The sequence below is a fragment of the Arvicanthis niloticus genome, chromosome 7, assembly GCF_011762505.2.
Source record: "Arvicanthis niloticus isolate mArvNil1 chromosome 7, mArvNil1.pat.X, whole genome shotgun sequence".
NCBI lineage: Eukaryota > Metazoa > Chordata > Mammalia > Rodentia > Muridae > Arvicanthis > Arvicanthis niloticus.
The window spans coordinates 32,077,150-32,094,011 of record NC_047664.1 but is presented as its reverse complement, the minus strand read 5'-3'; the positions used below and the strand labels follow the sequence as shown (position 1 = coordinate 32,094,011).

At 45.9% G+C, this 16,862-nt stretch overlaps 1 protein-coding gene across 4 annotated transcripts in view; it reads right to left on the bottom strand.

The window, feature by feature from the left end:
* Pkd1l1 (polycystin 1 like 1, transient receptor potential channel interacting) overlaps positions 1-14,594 on the bottom strand; it is a 126,512-nt gene extending 111,918 nt beyond the window's left edge. For all 4 annotated transcript variants that reach the window (XM_076938139.1, XM_076938140.1, XM_076938138.1 and 1 more), the window contains exons 1-7: positions 14,418-14,594; positions 11,534-11,636; positions 7,649-7,767; positions 5,604-5,728; positions 5,122-5,210; positions 1,149-1,230; positions 744-853 (exon numbers count right to left, since the gene is read on the bottom strand). In XM_076938139.1, the coding sequence (XP_076794254.1) occupies positions 744-853; positions 1,149-1,230; positions 5,122-5,210; positions 5,604-5,728; positions 7,649-7,767; positions 11,534-11,636; positions 14,418-14,517 (728 nt within the window). In that variant the 5' untranslated portion in view covers positions 14,518-14,594. The remainder of the gene's footprint in view (positions 1-743; positions 854-1,148; positions 1,231-5,121; positions 5,211-5,603; positions 5,729-7,648; positions 7,768-11,533; positions 11,637-14,417) is intronic.
* Positions 14,595-16,862: the final 2,268 nt, after the last annotated feature.

The following is a 16,862-nucleotide window of genomic DNA, read 5'->3' as shown; positions in this document are numbered from 1 at the left end:
CTGAGGTTGGCTACTGGAGCACAACTAATCTAGTTACAGAATTACAGGTAAATTACATTGTCCCCTTATCACAGAACCTGTAAGCCAAAAGCCAGTCTGTTTCATGAATCACCACCTGCTGTTCTTACACAATGCTATCCTGACCCACCGCCACCAGCTTCCCCTTCCCACAGGTAGCTCCTTGTGCTGGGAGCTGGAGGCTGGAAAGAGTCTTGACTTCCGAGTCTCCGGCTCCCAAGAACACAGGACTTCCATCACTGACTTGCTGGAAACTGTTGCAGGGGGACACTGATGATGAGGACTTAGGCAACTAACAATCTGAATAGAGAACAGAGCCCGTTAAAGCAGGAGAATGCTCTTGTGGACATTCGAGGGTCCTCACGGCTCTCTCCTCTGCCTGTGCTGTGCTTATCCCCTAAGCCACACAAACAGGCAGACTGAGGTCTGAATCCCTGACTGCTCTTGAAGATAAAGGGACCATGTGACACAGGATGTGAGTGGCAGAAAGCAGCCAATTATATCATTTGGAGTACAGTGACCTGGCACACTCCCAGTGAAATCCAACAAGGAAGAGTCTCAAATCACCACGTTGTTGGTAGTAAGGAAAGATGGACGTAGCCTTTATTACCCTTCTTCTACCTTCTAGAAATGATAGGGAAGTAGAAAGTCAGACTCCTGAGAGGTGCCTCCCTGCTGGTCTGTAGGGATGTGACTACCCTGCTGGGGATGTCATGGCCACTAACCTCAGAAGCAGCATCTTGGCCAAGTCCTCCCCAGAGCACAGTAGTCCTTGTCCATCACAGCAGAGAACTTTTTTCTTCAGGCTGCAGCAGGTCGCCACTGAGGAGACACCCTGCAAATCAACTTGTCAATGGCACTGCCTTGAGAATGAAATAGGGTAGTTTCCAGCAAAGAGGATACCTGGCTGGGGACCCCTAGAACTACACAAGTGACCTCAGGAACATCAGTGGTCACCTATTATTTGCTTCATTGTTAGCCTTACTGGCAACTAAAGGATGACATTACCATAGGATGGAAGTGTGAGGTCTGTTTTCTTTTTTATTGCAATGACGTATTGCGACTCTGCCTGAGCATTTGGCATCTTGCAGAGTTAGAACAGCAAAGGAGGAGTCAGGGGTCACACCAACCTGCTGCAGACCAGAAAACGACCCATCTTCTCTTTCTGACTCACACAGCCACCTGAGACAGGGGCTGGGGCTGGTACTGCTCCTGATCACAACAGAAGGCAGAGAGGTGCTGTCATGGGCTTGGCATACCTGACTGCTAAGTGTTCAGGCTGATCTAAAAGACCCTCCATGTGACCCAACCCTGTTTCTGGGAGGTGGATCATCACAGGCTGCATGTGCTGTAAACTGAACCACTCAGGGCTATGGCTGACGTCAGGGAAAAGCCTTTATGGTAGAAGGGAGCACAGTTAAAGCCTTTTGCTAAAAGTTGTACCCACCTGCGTACAGGTCACCCACACATGCTGGTTCATCAGTGTGCTCTGTGGCATATGTCTATGAGCTTGTAGCACAGACTGGGAGCTGGAGGCCTGTAAGTCCTGGTTCTGAGCCTTAGACAGTGGCTAGCACATAGTGTCCTGTGTCTCTCACTGACCACAATAGACTTGTAGTTAACTGCAGAATCTAGCTCTGGTCCTTGGCTTGCTGCTGTGTCCACCTCCCTGGCCTCTCTCATGGGACAGGAAACATACACTGTTCTCTCCATTGGCGGAACCAGCTCCATTGACCCTTCTGATGGCAAGCTCTCCTGCATTATTGTCCTTGGCAAGGATATCCTAAGTTACTCTGGATGTTCAAAATGAGTCCCGTTTTCTGACTATTTGTACCGTTCTCGCACTTCACCTCTTAACATAGGGATGCTTTTGAAAACAAAAATCCAGGGGCTAGGATACATTCCCAAATGCCCCCTAGCCACACTCTACACAGCACGAAGAGAATCTCCTTCCCAGAAAAGATGGGCTTTCCCTTTTGCCCAAACACAGTCTCCAGAGCCTTGCTCACTCAGCTACTACTATGGGCAACAGATAGACTGCAAGCTGGGGCAGGAGGAGAAAACAGAGCTCTTGTCTGGGAAAGCCCCATTTTGCTCATGCACCACATCCATACATAGTAGAGAAAAGAATGACATTTCCCCAGTGGCCCGTGAGGAGTGCTAATTCCAGGGAATGTTTCCTTTTAATTGAACAGTTTTATCTTTGCCAACTTCCAAATAATTTAAAATAAGGTGTGAAATTCTTCAGAGCTCGAGTCTCACATTGGAGAGGGTTGTTCCATCAAAGCCGGAAAGAACAAGTTGATTGGCATAGGTTTGGAGAGTGGGCTGCCAGTATCACCAGTAAAAAACACAAGAGTGCATTTTAGGCTGAGATAATAAAACATGTAACAGAGATGACAGCAACTGAAAGGTGTTGAGCTGTCAGACTCCCAGGAATAGACAGACAACTTCCTACTCAAACAGGAATGCCATTTTAGCAAAGTGGAATCTAAGAAGGTCCACCGCATTGGACTCACCCTTCCAGAGACTTAGTTCTCAAACCTGCAGCATGGAGGTGGGTGTCCAAAGCTCCCAGTATTTTGTCCACCAAAACTTCAAGTTTTTGGTTGTGTAATGTTTAGGTTTTTTTTGATTGTGACAAGAACAAAAGATAGAAAGAGAGAAGGAAAGACAGGATGATAGGAAGAAAGGTAGACAGGAAGGAAGGAAAGAAGACAGGAAGGAAGGATGGAAGGAAGGAAAGAAGGAAGGATGAAAGAAAGCCAAAACCCATAAACTATACATGGTTAATGTGTTTAATGAGGAGTTAAACAATCCTAAGTATATTCACAGTGCCATGCCACCAATATCCACGATTTTTACTTCCTATGGAACTCTAAAAGCCCTGAAACAACCTCCAGATTCTCCCCACTGCCACCCCATCCCTTGGCCACCCCTTGTCTCCTTTTGTATTCGTGGCTGAGACTTGGATACTAAGAACAGAACAAACACATTTGCCTTTTTCAACTGGCTCATTTCACAAAGCACCACGTCCTCAAGGTCCCATTAATGGTCTTGTTTCCAACTCCAGGAGCTGCACTCACGTACCCCACTGAGGACACAATCAATCCCGTACCAATCACACCAGGACTTGTTCTAAGCTACAACACAGTATATACAGCAGGAGCTTTCAGGCAGCGTTAACCCAGAGAGACTCCATTTTACAAGCAGCATCTGGCTCCCTTTTGAGTGCAAATGCAGACACAGAATGACTATTCGTGCAGACACCACCACTTACTTCTCTGGTGCCATCCTGAGGCACAGACTGATACATGGCCTGTTCCTAAATGTAACAAAGTAAAGGCGTGGTGGTGCACGCCTTTAATCCCAGCACTTGGGAAGCAGAGGCAGGCAGATTTCTGAATTCGAGGCCAGCCTGGTCTACAGAGTGAGTTCCAGGATAGCCAGGGCTACACAGAGAAAAAACCTTGTCTCAAAAAACCAAACCAAAAAAAAAAAAAAGAAAGAAAGAAAGAAGAAAGAAATTTATCAAAGCAGCTTGGCAGCTATGAGCGCATGGGTAAATCCCAACCATATCAGGAAAAGGCCCACGAGGTGGCTACAAAGCTCAGCAGGTAAAAAGGATGGCCATGGGAGCTAGATGACTTGAGTTCAAACCCTAGAACCTAGGAAAATCTAGAAACAGTCGCCTGTATTTGTAACGCCAGTGCGTCTAGAGCAAGGATGCAAGGTGGAGATGGAAGAATCATAAGGAACCCGCAGGCCTTCTAGCCTGGATATAGAGAAGCAGATAGAAGCAGCATAAATATAGTGAAAGGAAAGAACCCGCTTCTGAAAGTTGATTTCCACACCTCCACCAGATCTTTCAAGTGTCCACACTTATAGACATCATGTGTGTGTGCGCGTGTGTGTGCGCATGTGCATATGCACATGCAAGCACTACTACTACTATATAATAATAATAATTAATAATAATAATAAAGACTTGACCTCTGTGAGATATGCACAATTTATATAAAAAGGGAGACATAATAAAAAGATAAATAAAGGAAAGAAGAAACAATTAAAAAAAAAAAAAAAAAAAAAAAAAAGGAAAGGAAGGAAGCAAGCAAGCAAGCCAGCTTAGAACTTACAAAACACACCAGACTCAGCACGGTTGCCACATTCTTCCCTGGACCCCAGCAGGAAGAGGAACCTTACACTGCAATGGGGACACCCTCCCTGCTAGTAACCTGCTATCTGAATACCCACTGCGAGCATCACGGGACCAACAGGCAGAAAGCTCCTGGCTGTCCGTGGGGCTTTAGTTTGTCTTGGTCTCCACCACAGCTGAGACAAGCTTCCATCTCTCTGGATCTCATTCCACACCTTGCCCATAGCCTCCATGGCCCTGAGCCTCTGCAGCTGGCCTCAGTTCTGAGGCCTCACAGCCCTGCAACCCTGCAGCTGTGCTAGGACGCAGTGTCTCCAGTCTCCACCTGACACCTGATCCCTGCAGCGGTTCTGCATCCCCAACAACTTTCTGCCTATCACCAGGAAGGCCTCTCTGAAATCCATGAATCCTACTGCAGCCCCTTTAATCCTTTATAAACATTCTATGACCTACATGTGTAGAGATATAATTACTGTGTGTTGCACAACACTTGAGAGTTAAATATTAGCTATTGAGACTGGAGTAAAAGAACCTGTGTTTGCCTCAGCTAGCTTTCAAGCAAACCAGGACTACTTAGCAGAATGCAGCCAAAACCAACTTAGCTCGTGGATTTATTATAACTCAGGGAGTTTTAGTATTGTGGGAAGGTGTGATGCGTTTGCCCATCTGTGTTTCTGGCATAGCATGCTCATGACTAGAGTTAACAGTAGTGACCTGAGGATACTTACCTGGCACCACCTTGTGTGACTCCCAACATTCAGGGTTAAGTTTACTATATAACCTGGTCTAAGAAAAAAAATGCATTCTTTTCTTTCAGTGCCGAGAGGTTCAAATCTACTTTGGGCTGGCAGAACTGACCCTGGTCTTGGCATCTGAGACATTCCTCATGACTCCCATGCCATCTGTATAGTCTGACACTCTGGACTGCCTGGGCTTTCATGACCTACCTGTTAGTACTTTCATCCCAACCTGGAGGAGCTTGCGATTCTCTGTTAATAAAGCTTAGCCGTTCTTCACTACTTGTGTTCAGAACATTCTAGAAGGAAAAAAAAAGTGTGAGAGGACTCAGGGAAAGGAGTATTACTCATTAAACAACAGCAGCCTCCATCCCTGTGTGCCAGGCACTGTCCTCTCTCCGGAGGGCAGTGAGGAAGACAGACTGACAGACTCTGCCCCTGAGGTGTGAGAGGGTAGCACTCCCATACCCTTTGCCTGAGGCAAGACATAGGTTCTTCTGCCTTCTTGTCTTTCTCATGACAGAATGAAGGCTCTAAAACTTAAATTTGTACTTCCTCTGCTCAAGCACACATGCTGTGATTGGTACCTGGGAAACTCAATTCAGGGGCATTTGGAGCTGTAACTGTCCCCAACCCCCACCCCCCCATTGTTCTCAGGAGGAAAGGTCTAAATGGCCCAGTGTAAGGTGCACCTTGTCCGAGGGAGCTGGTGAAGATGGCTTCTGTGGCTCTGGGTCTTGTGCTGTCCCTTTTGGAGCATATGAAGAACAGCTGCCCTGCTCATCACTCACACAGAGCTCTGGGTTAGCCTGGATCTCTAGAAAGGAGAAAAATTCATTCTGAGGTTGCCCATTTGCCCGAAGATGAGAGCAGAGACAGATAAGCATGAGTCTAAGTCTCCTTAAGGGGCTCCTATGAAGAACCCTAGTCCTCAGGATGTGCTAAATCTGATGCTGTGTCCTGTGAGTTGTGCAAGAAGCTGAGGCTAGAGAGCTGGACAGCAGAGTAGTTGGGTTTACAGACAATTCAGAAGGGGATGAGACCATTTTGACAGGAACCCAGGTGCAAATCCTGTGGTCATCATAGCTCCTCTGGGCAAGGACACAGGCAGTCAGTGTCCCCAAGTTTTCAACTTTCTAGGGCAATGTCAAATCTAATTTAAACATCTTGGCTGATGCTTCTGTTCACATTGAAGAGTCCGATGTATTAACACAATCTGAAGGGAAATAGCCTGAGGTCATGTCGCCAAGCATTCTGTTTTGTCTGTGTGGACTGAGCCTCATCAATCAACCATGCGGACCACTCAGGTATGAAACAGCTTCGGGCACTGCTCATGTTCCCCCGGAAAATATTTACAAAAACTGGACTGAGCCAGAATAGCAAAAGGTCTTATTTCTCTGATCTGTCACCAAGTTCCTGTGCTCCAAACAGGTAAAGAACTGGCCTGTTCTCAGTTGGGGCCATACCATTCACTGATATGAAGAACTTTAAAAGCAATGAGTTTTACAATTTCAGAGGAAATGCCCGTGACATGCCAGCTCTTCCTGTCAGTTAGTTGTAAAGGCCCAGGTGCTCATGCCTTTCCTTAACAGATGTTGGTAACTAAGTTCTTGGCGGCCCAGCTGGGAGGGAACTCAGTGGCAAAGTGCTTGTCCAGCATATACAGGCCCTGGCCCTGGGTTCAGTCTTCAGCAACAATACACATAAACATTTAGGGTGGTGACACATGCCTGCAACCCTAGCACTTAGGGGGCAGAGGCAGAAAGCTCACAAATTTGAGACCAAACTGTGCTACACAGCAAGAGGCAAGACCCTGACTCAAAAAACCAACAGCAACGATAATGATATAAATAATATGCTATAATATTGACAGTTGTGGGTATGGCTCAGTGGCACAGTTCCCGCCTGGCATGTGTGAAACTGAGTTCCATCTGAAGCACCCAAACAACAATAGGAACAGTGGGACAATTCTCCTTGTTGAAAGAGTCCTGGGGCCAGGGAGTCCAGGTCTCGAAACCACAGCCCCCAGTCAGTCAGTCAGTCAGTCAGTCACGGATCTCTTATGATTTCACTGCAGACTCAGGGCCTCTTCATGTGTGGCCCCCGAATCTTTCCCGAGGCAGAACATACGGAGTGAGGCCCAGGGAAGGGATTAAAAGTGTACAACCCTGGCATAGGACCGTTTCAAGGACAAGCTCTCTGTGACTTGATTCTGTTTCGGGTGGAATTCCCACACGAGCAGTCTTTAAGAACAATGTGACATTCTTACCAAGGACAGGAAGTTGAAGGCTGAGGAAGTCACTGTAAACCTAGCACCTATCTTCTTAGTTGCTTCTCTGCCTGATAAACTGCTAGAGCCCAGGCCTGGCCCTGTCACAGTCTCTCCCAGCTTACCAGGATCCATCTAACTCACGACTACTCTTTGTCTTCATTTTCCTCTGTGGGCTTCTGAGCCACATAAAACTTGCATTGGATCTGTAGGCTTCCCCTCTATTCATCTATCATATGTCATTTTATCTGTGGACCCAGCAGGGACCCTTTGAGGATGGACAAGAAACCTGTTTCTATGCCTTCAATCTGCATTTGATAATGGGCTGAGCAGAGAAGCCAGGATCCAACACCAGCTGCAAACCACCTGACAGGATGCTGGGCACATGGTGTGTGAAATAGAACATTGTCAACACGTGGGTGCCTGTGGCCTGGCTGTGGCGGCTTTGCCCCCTTCTTTAGGCCTTACCAGCCAGCACTCTACTGCAGAAGGCTCTGAGGCTGCAACTACAAAATCGAAGACACTCCTCCCCGGCCCCAGTTCGGGTATCGCCACTTGAGGAAACAGAGCAAACGAGCTGGAGACACCTATGCATGGGAATAAATAGAGGAATTAGTCCTGCACTGTGCACAGTGCCGTGCTATTTCTCATCCACGTCCATATTTCTGTCACAGTTTCATCAGACACCGAGTGACTGTCACACAGGCAGAGTTACTTCTGTGGCTTTTGCGCTTTGGTTTCAAGTTTGGAGGCTGTTTCTAGTTAACTAAATTCAACTCCCATCAGGCTGATGCAGAAGTCTGGGTCTGGCTTCCTGCTCTGATGGAAGGAGCTGGCACTCAAGCTCAGTCCTGGGCTTTGGGATTCCTCCTCTGCATCTCACATCCTGCCTCTCTGGCTGTTCTCCAGTCCCTGAAACTGGGATTTCATCGCCCATGTGAACCTTACACTATTGTTATCCTCTGGTTTAATCTCTAAAAAAGCTCAGATCATGCTGTGATTTCCCAGAGGCCTGTATATAAAGAGCTTGGTCCCCAGAGGGGTGATATTGAGAGGTGATAGGACTTTTAAGAGGTAGAACACAGGGAGATCTGACCTCCTGGGAGGATTGTGGGACCTGTGGACCTCTTTCTCCATCTCTAGGCCATGAGTGATGGTTCTGCTCTGTCACGCCTTGTGACCCTCAGGTATTGCTTCTCTGTAGGTCTAAATCAGCAAGGCCAACTCATATGGGCTGAATGGATCCAAGATAAGTTCACATATATCTTTGGTCGCTATTGGATGATTGTTTCAGGTCTTTGGTTATAGTAACTAAAGGCAAACCCGGGGGTTGGGTATAGTTACTTTATACAGTAAGATCCTGGAAGTGGAGGGAGATACATTGACTTGGAAATGCTGGCACCATTGGCAAGTGGAATAGCCAGCATTCACACTGAACCAGCATTCATACTGGTTCTGGAGGTAGCAAAAGCTGCATCTGGTTCTACTTCAAAGACCTCCCGGCATACTCCCCAGTGGCTTCTCCAGAGGCTTTGGTCCTTGCCCTTCAGACCATGACTCTTCAACACCTGACCTAACTGTGACTGTCCAAAACAATCCAAGAGCAGTGGATGAATTGACGTGGAACTAGACTGTGGGTTCTGGGTTTGACACTGACAGTTGATGGTGTTATTTGGGTTTCATGTCCACACTGGTTGCTAGCCACAAAACAGGGTTGCAATGGAGCAATGAAAAATCATTGTTCACCTCCCAGCTCTTGTGAAATGTGGTGCCTATGCATAAACAGCAGCACCTCTTGCCTGTTTCCTTCCCTCTCCTCCCTGTCTCCTCCTCCCCTTCATCCTCCCACTCCTCATCCTCTACCACCTCATCCTCATCCCACTCCCCCTCCCCATCTTCCTTTTCCTTCCATTTTTCTTCCTTCTCATTCTTCCTCTAATTCAATGAAGAAGAAAGGAGCCTGCATCACAAGACTGGTGCTGGGATTGCCATTCCAGAAAGGGCTGCCTGTGCTGTTTCATTACAGTTTAGACTTTTAGCATGATCCTCTGGTGCTGGATTCTACTTCTGTAAAAACTGTGTTCAACTCTGTAGGATTTTTTTTACCCATTTAAATCGATAGGGTCTTTTACTTTTATTGGGTGTCTATGGAATGTAGAGGATGCACAACACATGTATTTTAATTTCTATATGAAGACAAAACAAAACAAAACAAAAACAAAACAAAAACCAAAAAACAAACAAACAAACAAACAAAACCACCTGAGTAGTTCTATCCAATTTTCATAAGCTTGGTTCTTGAAGCAATAACCACGTAGCTACCACCAGGGGGCAGACGAGAACATTATGTAGGCAAAGAGAGGCCCAAGAACCTAAAAGAGGTTGGCCAGACTATATGGTAAAGATAAAGAGAGACAGCAGGTGAGGATGGCCTCAGTTAAACTACTGAGTAATTCCAAGGGTAATGGTGTCCACTCCTACCTACATTCACCTTTCAAAGGTCAAAAAATGGAAGCATGAACAAGAAGACAGCCTTGGAACCAGCAAACCACACTGCAGACTCGAAGGTCTGCAGCATGCTTGAGGGCAGATGACTGTGCAAACGGGCTCCTAACTTCTGTCCATTGTGCAGAAACCACAGTCCAAGCTGAGGGACAGCCTACTTGCTACCCACAGCAAAGGAGTAAACTTCTTGGAGTTCCTGATTACAAGCAAGTCAGCAGAGGAGGACTTTGGAAGAAAAGGGCAGGTAATTTTAAAGAGCTATGGGAAAAAATATGCAGCCAAATTGAACAATCTTTGGCAGCAGTGACGATAAACAAAGGCATTTCCAAATAGCAACAAGAACAGCCCCATTGTTCTTGCCTCTTGGTGTCCTTGGTGAAAGCGTGTCCTGGATACAGAAGCAGACGGTGAGTTAAAGGCAGGCAAACCATTCCTCTGGATGCTCCTTCACCTCTTGTCTGCAGTGACTTGATGAGGTAGACAGACAGGACAACAAGTGTACTCAGATTTGGGGATAAGAACACTGGGGATGAGAAGTGTCCTGCCTGGGTCCCACACTGGAATTTGGGACATGTTCAATCTGACTCAGAAGAGCGACAGAGTCCCAGCCATCTGCAAAGTCTACACTGTAGCCACCCCACATGCCATGCCAGTGGACATCTGTGTCCTAAGGCCAGACCAGATTGATTGGTTCAGACCTTGGAAAAGGTGTATGGGAGATGTTTGTGCCACATCTTGCTACCAGCAATGAGTTTAAGGTAGCACTGGTCCTTGGAACAATACTAGTATGCTACACGAGAAGAGAGTGGGGAGTGATTGGAATAAGAGGCTCTGCTGCACTCTTGACATGCAGCATCTGTCCTTTGCCAACAGCACGCATCTCTTGTTGGGTTGGGAGGAAGAGTGATGTGCATTGCTCAGGGATGAAAGAGGCCCTTGGAGATCTCTCAAATGCCTTAGCGATAAATGCATTCTCAGCAGCATCTGCTGCTTCAGTTGAGAAAGCAAGAGTAGCTTGTGTCTATCTCCCTCTCTGTCTTAGCCAGCTCAGAACCTCCTTCAGGGTACGGAGCCTGGGACATGAGCAGCCAGGATGCCACGGCAGAGCTCAGACCCCTCTGCAGCACTGCTGAGAAAGATAGACAGACTCCAGACTTTTCTAAATTTACATCCAGCTCTTTTGGGCCAGTCTTTGGCACATCACAGGCACACCCTGACCTAGTGTAAAGACAATAGTCAGCTTAAAATCCTTCTGGTATCGACAGGTATTTAATTCAGGGAACTCCTTCAAAATCACCCTGCTTTTCTTCCATTGATGTAAGAATGGATAGTAAGAGTTGTCTTACCTGCTTTTTTTTTTTTTTTTTTGTCACTGTGACAAAATATCTAACAAACACTATTCATAGGGATGAGATACAGTGGCCTCAAGAATGTGTTCCCAGTGACCTGTTCCCTTCAGCTAGGTCCCATCTCCTAGTTTCCAAAAGCTCCCCCAAATAATGCCACCAGATGAGACTTTGGCTGGGGCAGTTCACATCCAAGCCATTCATTGTGAGAGGCATGAGAAATGACTGAGAAGGAAGGAGCACTTGTTGCCCTTGCAGTGGACAGAGCTCATTTCTCAACACTCACACACGGTGGCTCAGATTCATCTGTAACTCCAATTCCAGAGGACGTGATGTCTTCTTCTGACCTCTGCAGGCACCACATATACACATATATGCATATAGGAAAAACATTCATATACATAAAATAAGTAAATCTAAACCAAACCCAACTTCTTTTGAAAGAAACATTTGAAGGCAGAGTTTACAGTTCAGCACATGATCCCCACCCAAGTCAGCTCACCTTTTCTGGTCCTCAGAAGTGTCCTTGGCCTTTGCCTCAGCCATGGGTTGCGCTAGCTGGTTCTGGTTACAACAATAAGTACACCAGCTTCCTGCCACATTCACTGGAAGATACAGGTGGCACTTGAGACTTCTAATCTCTGTAGTGAGAACTCCCATGGGGTACACATGGAGAAAGAGATATACTGCAACAATACTTTAATAATCAGAAATCTTTATGTCTCCACTCTCTCCTTAGGAGACATGCTTAGGTAGGTGGGGACTTTGTGTGACTGCATGGAACAGATCAAGGACTGTTCTCAAGCTACTGCAGAAGAAGTGAGAGAAACCTGTTAGCAAAAGTCACAGCCAATAAGCCTAGGCACCCCAGGGGCAGTATACCATCCAGAAGCATCTCTGTTATGCAGACTCAGTGGGGAGCATCCTGGGCTCCTCTGTGTTACCTCTCATGGTACCCTTTCTCTTGGGGACCCAGAGGATCAATTGTTCTGGATATGTGTCATCTAGTTTTCTAGTTTGCCATTCAGAAGCAGGGACCAGATCCACTGTGGTTATAAAGCGACCTCTTCTTGTTTATGAAAGTGTTGGGTTGTTCTCCTAAATCTAATTTACAGAAACTTCTCAACCACCAAAGAGAGTCTACTTTGTCTGACTCAGGAAATTAGGAAGTCTTTCCTTCTAGAACTGTCTGTAAGTTTGTACTGACTTCAAAAGGAAAGTATTAATCTGCAGGGTGGGGATGCTTTTCCTGTACAAAGCTCCTTTTCAGATGGGAAAGGGAAGGAACCATGGGGGGGTGGGGGAAGGGCCTGTTGGGTTGGCAAATCTACTTGTATCCTGTGTTTGCTGGGAGCTGTTTCAATTCAAGGCTGAGTAAGCAGGCCTGTCTGTTGACACTGGTGTCTTATCTTTCCAAGAAGAGCTGGTGGTGGTCTTTAATCCTCCCTCCCTCCCTCCCTTCTTCTCTCCCCTTCTGTGTTGGTTGTGTACCCTGCAGCTTAGTTAGTGACTCAAAGTGGATTTTTGTTTCCAAGGAATGAGTAGGGTTCAATTTGCAATTGTTTATAAGCAAACAAAGTTTTCTTTCTCCAACACCCCACCGCTAAAGGAAGATGCTTTGTGCCAGATCTAACACCTCAAGACTAAAGTGAGTCCCAGAGTGAAGACACCTGCCACTGAGCCCCCGCTGGCAGGCAACCACCTTTGCCCTTTTGGAAGACCAGATGTAACGAAGATGACAAATTGGAAGACTGTGGCACCCTCATTGCTAACCAAAGGCTCCAGTAGTGACAGGAGTGAAGAATGTGAATACATAACCAGTCTGATTTGAGGTAAAATGAAGAATTAGCTGCCCCATCATTAGACAATGATACTGTGACTCAACTACAGTGAGCAGGAAATGGCCATTGCCACAGAGCCACCTGGCAGCCTGTACTTGGTCTCTCTCTCTCTCTCTCTCTCTCTCTCTCTCTCTCTCTCTCTCTCTCTCTCTCTCTCTCTCTCTCTCTCTTACAGTCATGCGGTGGCTGTGTTCTTAAACTGGCCACTCTGGCTAAAGAGTGGAGTTGCTGGTTTCCCACACTGTCAGCCTGATTCCCTGTGGCCTGGGATCTGCTGAGCACTTACTAGTGTGGTATGGAGCAGAGCACAGAGGAAAACCCATAGTGCAGGCCAGAGGTATGTCCCACCCATGTTGAAAACAAGTTGAGATTAAACTAGCTAGCGAAGACCAGGTGACACCCTAAAGACTACTTCAGGTACCAACACTCTGGATGTGATTAATGCAGTGGCTTCTAAAAACAATCCCTTGAAAAGCCCATACCTCAGCTCTTCGCCCATACCTCAGCTCTTCACTGAGGAGCCAGCAAAGGCCTGGCAGGTCCTAGATGCTCTTGTTAAGGGAAGAGATGAGGAAAAGAAGGGATGGCTTCATTTCTTTGCATGCAATTAGAATGTAAGGACAGAAACCCTGCTGGAATGAGTCCCAAGAGAATCTTCTGGAAGACGCAAAATGAAAACAGCTACCCAATTCCCATTGGTCTTTTCTAAGCTTGGAGCAAGAGCCATACCTTTTAAAGCGTTCTTGAAAACCAGAGATTTGGTGCTCAGATTCAATATACTACTTTGGAACTAGATAATAACTTTGGGGGTCCTTCTTACTGCACAAAAAGGTTAAGGTATTTGAAATGTATACAACGCAAAGGATAGATGAATATTCGAGAGCAAGTAGCATTTCCTGAAGAATAGTCTAAACAAAATGGCAAACATTTATATATACAATTCACAGTATAATGAATGCAGAACACCTGCTGTTTCAAAGGCACAAGCACTTCCCAAGACACAGTTCTTCTATGCTAGGATGCTGTGGTTGGCATTTAACACCCCCTTCAGACCTGGGCAATAACACATTTGCAGTTATGATAAGTGCCCAACAAAAAATACAGGGAAGATAGCTCCAGAAGGATGATTGCAGGAGCAGTCAGCTTTGCATCCCAGGGATGAAGCCCAGATTCTGACTAGTATTATCCCTTGGCTAACATTTGCTTTTAAACCAAGCTTGCAGTGAAGGTACCAAAAGTGGTCCACCATCACTCCACTTCTTACTCATAAGTAATGCACAGGCTGTTGTGTTCTTTCATAGGCAGCAAAATTGCCAGCACTGATTTTTGCTCTGTTCTTAGAGATAGCCTGTAGATGTCTCCCATTGCCTATCTTTGGATGTTCTGCATCTTTTACAGTACCATTCCCCAGTACCAGGCAACCTCAGGATCCCAACATGCATAGAGCATCAAACACTAGTGTCTAGATAAATTGTAGTAAATTGTGGGTGGTGCAGCATGGGATTGGGGGTGCACTGCTAAGATTATGAAAGAACTGAAACTCACAGTTGGTTGAGCTGATTCCTGGAGTGGGGTGCTCTAAGGAGAATAGCACCCAGGCTGTGGTGAGTACCCTCCAGTCCATTTTCAGGCAACCTGCTCCCATGGGGTCTTCTGACTCTGCTGAGTGTGCTGGTGAATGGCCGCAGAAGGGTCCTGATAGAGGCAGGGCAGGCCCTCCCTCCCGAGGAGCCAGAGTAGGGAGCTTTCCCTGCACTTCATTAGCATATTACAGGCAATGAGCCAATGGCAAGTTCCCCCTGAGACACATCCTGGGCAGAGGAGCACTAGGCAGCTAGAAGGCTGTTTCCTCAAGGGCGAGCTTGTCCTAAAAGGTCAGAGATCAACAGTGGCGTGCTAAAGGAGATGGGGTATTAAACTACCATGGCTTTGTGAAGAATAGCAGGGTGGGCTGTTATCTGCCACCCCAGGGCAGGGCACACTTTTAAGGTCATTTTTAAGTAAAAAACAACAAACAACAATGAAACAGCAAAAAGCAACAAAACAATAAAAAAACAAAACAATGAAGCAGCAACAACAGTTTTACTGTATCTGGTACCACAGTGGGACCTTTAGGGATGGAGGTGTATTCCGTGAGAGTGTGTTCTAGGTCCTGGGCTCAGTTCCCCACTAGAGAAAAAAGGATGTGGGTAAGGAAGAGGAGGAAGAGGAAGAGGAAGAGGAAGAGGAAAAGGAGGAGGAGAGGTGAGGTAGTTTGCCTCACATAATTGAATTACAAGGGATGTCTATCTCTTCTATAATTTTCCATGGTTCTCATTTACTTCAAAATCAAAATCTATACAGTCATCAAATTTCTCAATATGCTGCCTCAAAATGGGCAGACACCATTCTCTAACCGTTCTGTCTGGACAGCAACAGTAATCATTGAAGAAATGAAGGCAATGTTGTAAGGTTTGATGGTCACTGGGATCTCTCTTCCAATAGCTGCTGTGGGCACAGCGAATGCACATGACCACCTTCGTGTCTAAATTGTTTCAACACTTTTCTTAAGAGAAGCACAGCACACATACATTCTCGGGGAGAATTTATTAGTACATATTTTTTAATAATATAAACTTTTTTCCGGCTTATAATACTATAAGATACATTTCTCCCCTTTTCCTTCCTTTCTCCAACCCCTCCCACCTTGGTCTCATTCAAATTCATGTATGGTTTTTTTTGTTTGTTTGTTTGTTTTGAAGACAGTTTCTTTTTCTCCCTCTGTAGACCAGGCTGGCCTCGAACTCACAGAGATCTGCTTAACTCTGCCTCCTGAGTGCTGGATTTTTTTTTTTTTAAAGGAAGGACCACCACTGCTAGACTGCCTTTTTGCTCTCTCTCTCTCTCTCTCTCTCTCTCTCTCTCTCTCTCTCTCTCTCTCTCTCTCTCTCACACACACACACACACACACACACACACACACACACACACACCCCTAAGTATATAAATCTAACCTGCTCATTTTATATATTACTTGTATGTTTTTTTCAGGGCTGATCATTTGATGTTAGGTGACAGATTGGTGTGCTCTTCCCTGGGGAAGACTGTTTCTCCCACTCTAAGACTTGGGCTTTGGTTGCTGGTAGTTTTTTGTCTTGGGTTGAGGCCTCTCGGGATCTCTTCTATCCATGTTAGCATGTCTATTGGTTTTGTACTTGTTTACGTCATGCATAGCTTCTCTGACATTTCTAGGAGACACAATCTCACAATAAACTTCCTACTCCTCTGGCTCTTACAATTGTCCTGTCCCCTCTTCTGCAATGTTCCTTCATCCTTAGGTGCAGTTTTGATGTAGACTGAGCTCTAGAACTCTACGTTTTACTAACTTGTACTGTCTATTGCAAGATGAAGTTTTTTGATGAGGGGGGAGGACTATACTTACCCGTGGTTTAGAATGTAGGTAGAAATTATGCTGGTTTATTGAAGTGGCAGTTGTAAGTCTTCCTTCGAGATCCATGACTTTACTATCCCTAGGTAGTGGACTGGGTTTCCAGGACCAGGGGTGATCTGTCTTGTTGAGTGGTCTTAAGTCAAATTAGAGAGCTGTTGACTACCAAATAGCTATGTGTGCCACTACTGCACCCTTAGGGTTATAGTAGAATAAGTATTTTAATTGATTAGAATACTAAGCTGTATTGGCTTCCCCAACCTTGCCTCCACTCCTTTTCTTTCACCTGGAGTGCTTTGCCTATAGTAATACAAATGCTTTGTTATACAGAAACTAGACACATATGCATGTATTATGAACTATATCATTTCAAACACTTGTGATACCTTTTAAAATCCTCATCATACACAGACAATATGGATTCACAGTGCAAAGAAAGACTAGGGACAAGAGTTGGTGTTCAGAAACCCATTGATTATGCTGGATTGAGTGCTGAGAAGAGCCACTATTAGCCTTGGGTGCTAGATTGTTGAATCCAGCACTGTGCAGAGAGTGCTGCTGCC